The 3,925-nt window shown below is 44.7% G+C and overlaps 1 protein-coding gene across 1 annotated transcript; it reads right to left on the bottom strand.

Annotated features, from left to right (window-relative positions):
• Positions 1–1,430: 1,430 nt before the first annotated feature.
• On the bottom strand, positions 1,431–2,819 carry LOC133876789 (uncharacterized). The gene has a single exon (XM_062315036.1). It carries the CDS (start codon positions 2,817–2,819, stop codon positions 1,431–1,433), a length of 1,389 nt encoding a protein of 462 aa, XP_062171020.1.
• Positions 2,820–3,925: the final 1,106 nt, after the last annotated feature.

Below are 3,925 nucleotides of genomic sequence, written 5' to 3'. Positions count from 1 at the left end.
TTTGGACCAATGAGAAGGGATCCGACCTGTGGCTAAGTAGTTAACAATATCAGCATACCAAGGCGGTTCCCTCGGAGTGATCTCAAATAGTTGCTTATTCGGGAATGAATCATCAACTGGAATAGGCTGAGATGTCTCAAATAGAATCCGTGACAAGTGGTCGGCGACGACATTCTCAGTTCCCTTCTTGTCCCGTATTTCGATGTCGAATTCTTGTAGAAGAAGTATCCATCGAATCAACCGGGGTTTAGTTTCTTTCTTGGCCAGCAAATGTCGTAGAGACGCATGATCAGAGTAGATGATTACCTTGGATCCCAGAAGATATGAGCAAAATTTATCCAAGGCAAAGACAATGGCTAGCAGCTCTTTCTCTGTTGTTGTGTAATTGACTTGAGCATCCGTCAGAGTCTTGCTAGCATAGTAGATGACATGATGAAGCTTGCCTTCACCCTGTCCCAAGACCGTACCCATAGGATGATCAAATGCATCACACATGATTTCAAACGGCAAAGACCAGTCGGGAGGCTTCATGATGGGAGCAGAAGATAGCATAGATCGAAGCTTATGGAATGCCTCTACACATGCATCATCAAAATGGAAAGTAGTATCCTTGGCAAGTAAATGACACAAGGGTCGTGAAATCTGACTGAAATCCTTGATGAAGCGGCAATAGAAACCAGCATGCCCGAGGAAGGAACGAATCTGCTTCACTGAAGTAGGTGACAGTAGATTTTCAATCAGCTCAACCTTGGCACAGTCCACCTCAATTCCTCTTTTAGACACTATATGGCCCAGAACTATTCCCTCTTGCACCATGAAGTGGCTCTTCTCCCAGCTTAAAATCAGATTGGTTTCTTTGCAACGTTGAAGCACAAGTGATAGATTGTGGAGACATGTATCAAAGGAGGAACCAAAAACAGAGAAATCATCCATAAATAGCTCCATAAATTTTTCTACCATGTCTGAGAAGATCGACATCATACACCGCTGAAAAGTAGCAGGTACATTGCATAATCCAAAGGGCATGCGCCTGTAAGCAAAGGTGCCAAAGGGGTAGGTGAAGGTCGTCTTCTCTTGGTCTTGGGGGTCAACCGCCACTTGATTATACCCGGAGTACCCATCTAGGAAACAGTAGTAGCTCTGGCCAGCAAGACGCTCCAGGATCTAATCAATGAACGGGAGTGGGAAGTTATCCTTCCGAGTATGGGAGTTGAGCTTGTGGTAGTCAATACAGCCGCGCCATCCCGTGGTTGTGCGTTGGGGAATCAATTCGCCAGCTGAGTTCTCTATCACCGTGATGCCAGACTTCTTTGGAACCACTTGGGTAGGGCTCACCCACTTGCTATCGGAGATGGGATAAATAATACATGCATCGAGTAATTTGACCACCTCCTTCATCACTACCTCTTTCAATTGGGATTCAACCGACGCTATGCCTCACGGGAGGGTCGAGCATCTTCCTCTAAATGAATCCGGTGCAAACAGATGGAGGGGTTGATGCGGTTCAAATCAACTATAGTCCATCCAATAGCCTCTTTATGCTTCTTCAATACTGCTAATAATCTGTCATCTTGGTCCTTTTGTAGATCTGAAGCAATGATGACCGGTAAGGTATCATTAGAGCCGAGGAAGGCATACTTGAGCTTGTCTGGTAGTGGCTTCAATTCAAGCTTTGGTGGAGACTCAAGGGAAGGAACAGGAGAAGTGTTCGAAGTTGGAGGTAAGGGTTCCTTGGGTAGTCTCCATGGATGAAAATCTGCACTGGCAGCTGTCTCTAGCAAGGCATTTACCTCATCAATGTATTGATTGGTGTTGAAGTCTTCAAAGCCAAAGTGAGCTAAGCAGTCTTCCAAAGGATCCCTTGTCAAAAGACTGGGGAGTGAATCTTCTACATATTCTTCAATGTTGTCCACAAAGAAACACTCATTCCAATCAGGTGCATGCTGGAATGCATTGAAGATATTTAGCTTGAATTTCATATTACCAAAGGAGATCTCCATGACTCCAGTGCGACAGTTGATGCATGCATTGGAAGTGGCTAAGAAAGGAAGGCCAAGGATGACTGGAATTAGCTTCTCAGGATTGGGAATGGGCTCGATATCAACTACGATGAAGTCCACTGGGAAGAAAAATTTATCCACTTGGATGATGACATCTTCTATAACCCCTCTTGGTTTCTTAACAGACCGATCAGCCAACTGTAGAATCACTGTGGTGGGCTTCAGTTCCCCTAGGCCAAGTTGTTGATACACTGAATAGGGAAGTAAATTCACACCAACTCCTAGATCTAGGAGTGCTTTATCAATCTCAGTCTGTCCGATGATACATGAAATTGTAGGGGATCCAGGATCCTTGAATTTCGGAGGAGTGTTGTGCTGAATCAAGGAGCTCACATGCTCAGTAAGAAGAACTTTCTTGGGGATATTATTTCTGGTTTTCCTTTTCTGAGTACACAAGTCCTTGAGGAATTTTGCATAAGCAGGTACTTGCTTGATGGCATCAAGGAGTGGGATGTTGACTTTAACTTGTTTGAAGACCTCCATCATATCTTGTATTTTCTTTCCTTGCTTCCCGAAGTGAGAAGGTTCCTTGAGACGTTCTGGGAATGGGACTCGGGGTTCATATAGTATCTCAGGAGTGGGGGCGGAGGGAGAAGAAGCCTCAGTGTTTACTTGCTTACCCGTGTCCCTCTGCAGATTTTGTGGGATCTCAATTTGCTCATCCACCTTTTCTTGCACATGATTGTCGACCATTCTTCCACTACTCAATGTGGTGATGGCTAGCATTTGCTGATGATTTGAAGTACTTGGTTCTGCCATGTAGTGTCCCTTCGGGTTAGCCACCGGCTAACTTGGAAGCTTCCCCTCTTCCCTTATGTTGTGGGTATTAGCTATCTGTCCCATATGAGCCTCAATTTTGCCAATTTTGCCAATGGCTTGGGAGTGAAAGGCCACTGTCTGACTGAGAGAGGTCATTGTCTGATCCATATTGCTCATTTTCTGATCCATCTTGCTTATCAATTTCAACAGCTGATCTTGAAGGTCAAAATCTGCCTGAGGAGATGGTGCAGCTTGAGACCGCTGTTGTGGAGTCATATATGTGGAAGAAGGTTGATAAGGCTGCCTGATAGATTGAGCTTGATTGTACACCCTTGGGACTGAGTTACTTACAACTTGAGCCTTCCATGAGAAGTTGGGATGATTTTTCCACCCTGGGTTATAAGTATTGGAGTATGGATCATTACCCGGATGAGAAAATGCTGCATTAACCTACTCAGTTGAATCATCAGAAAAATTTGCAGCCGTAGGACAATCATTGACTTGATGCATAGGACTCAAACAAAATGAACATGGTGAGTGTTGTGTGTTCGTGTGAGCAGAATGAGGAGCAAAACCAGCCACCATCAATTGATCAAACTTCCTATTGATAGTGTCAACTACTTGAGTGGCTATATCTGTAACGATCCACCCCCAATGACACAATACTGTCCGCTTTTGGCTCCCCATATCAGACTTCCCAGGAGGTCACCCATCTTGGGATTACTCTCGCAGAAGCACGCTTAACTACGGAGTTCTGATAGGTTCATGACCTGATCGGCTTTAAAACGCGTTGTGTCATAAAGGGTGCATTTATACATATAAGCACATCCTCATTCCTAGGCGATGTGGACGTCACAATATCTGAAGAGTAGCCTACTTCAAAAAGTCCTTCGGTCTTTGGTGCTTTAGGTGTAGGTGCTCTGCGTCTAGTGGATGCATGCTGAATAGAATTATTACTCAAATTTTCAAACAAAGTCCATGCTTCATCCTCATTTTTCATCATAAATGTGCCCCCACAAGATGCATCTACCATTTGTCTATTAGGCTCGGTCAAGCCTTCATAGAAGCTTTGCACTAGCTGCCACTTCGGGACAGCGTGGTGTGGG

This window comes from Alnus glutinosa, chromosome 9 (assembly GCF_958979055.1).
Source record: "Alnus glutinosa chromosome 9, dhAlnGlut1.1, whole genome shotgun sequence".
Lineage (NCBI taxonomy): Eukaryota > Viridiplantae > Streptophyta > Magnoliopsida > Fagales > Betulaceae > Alnus > Alnus glutinosa.
This window is presented reverse-complemented; position numbering and strand designations above follow the sequence as displayed.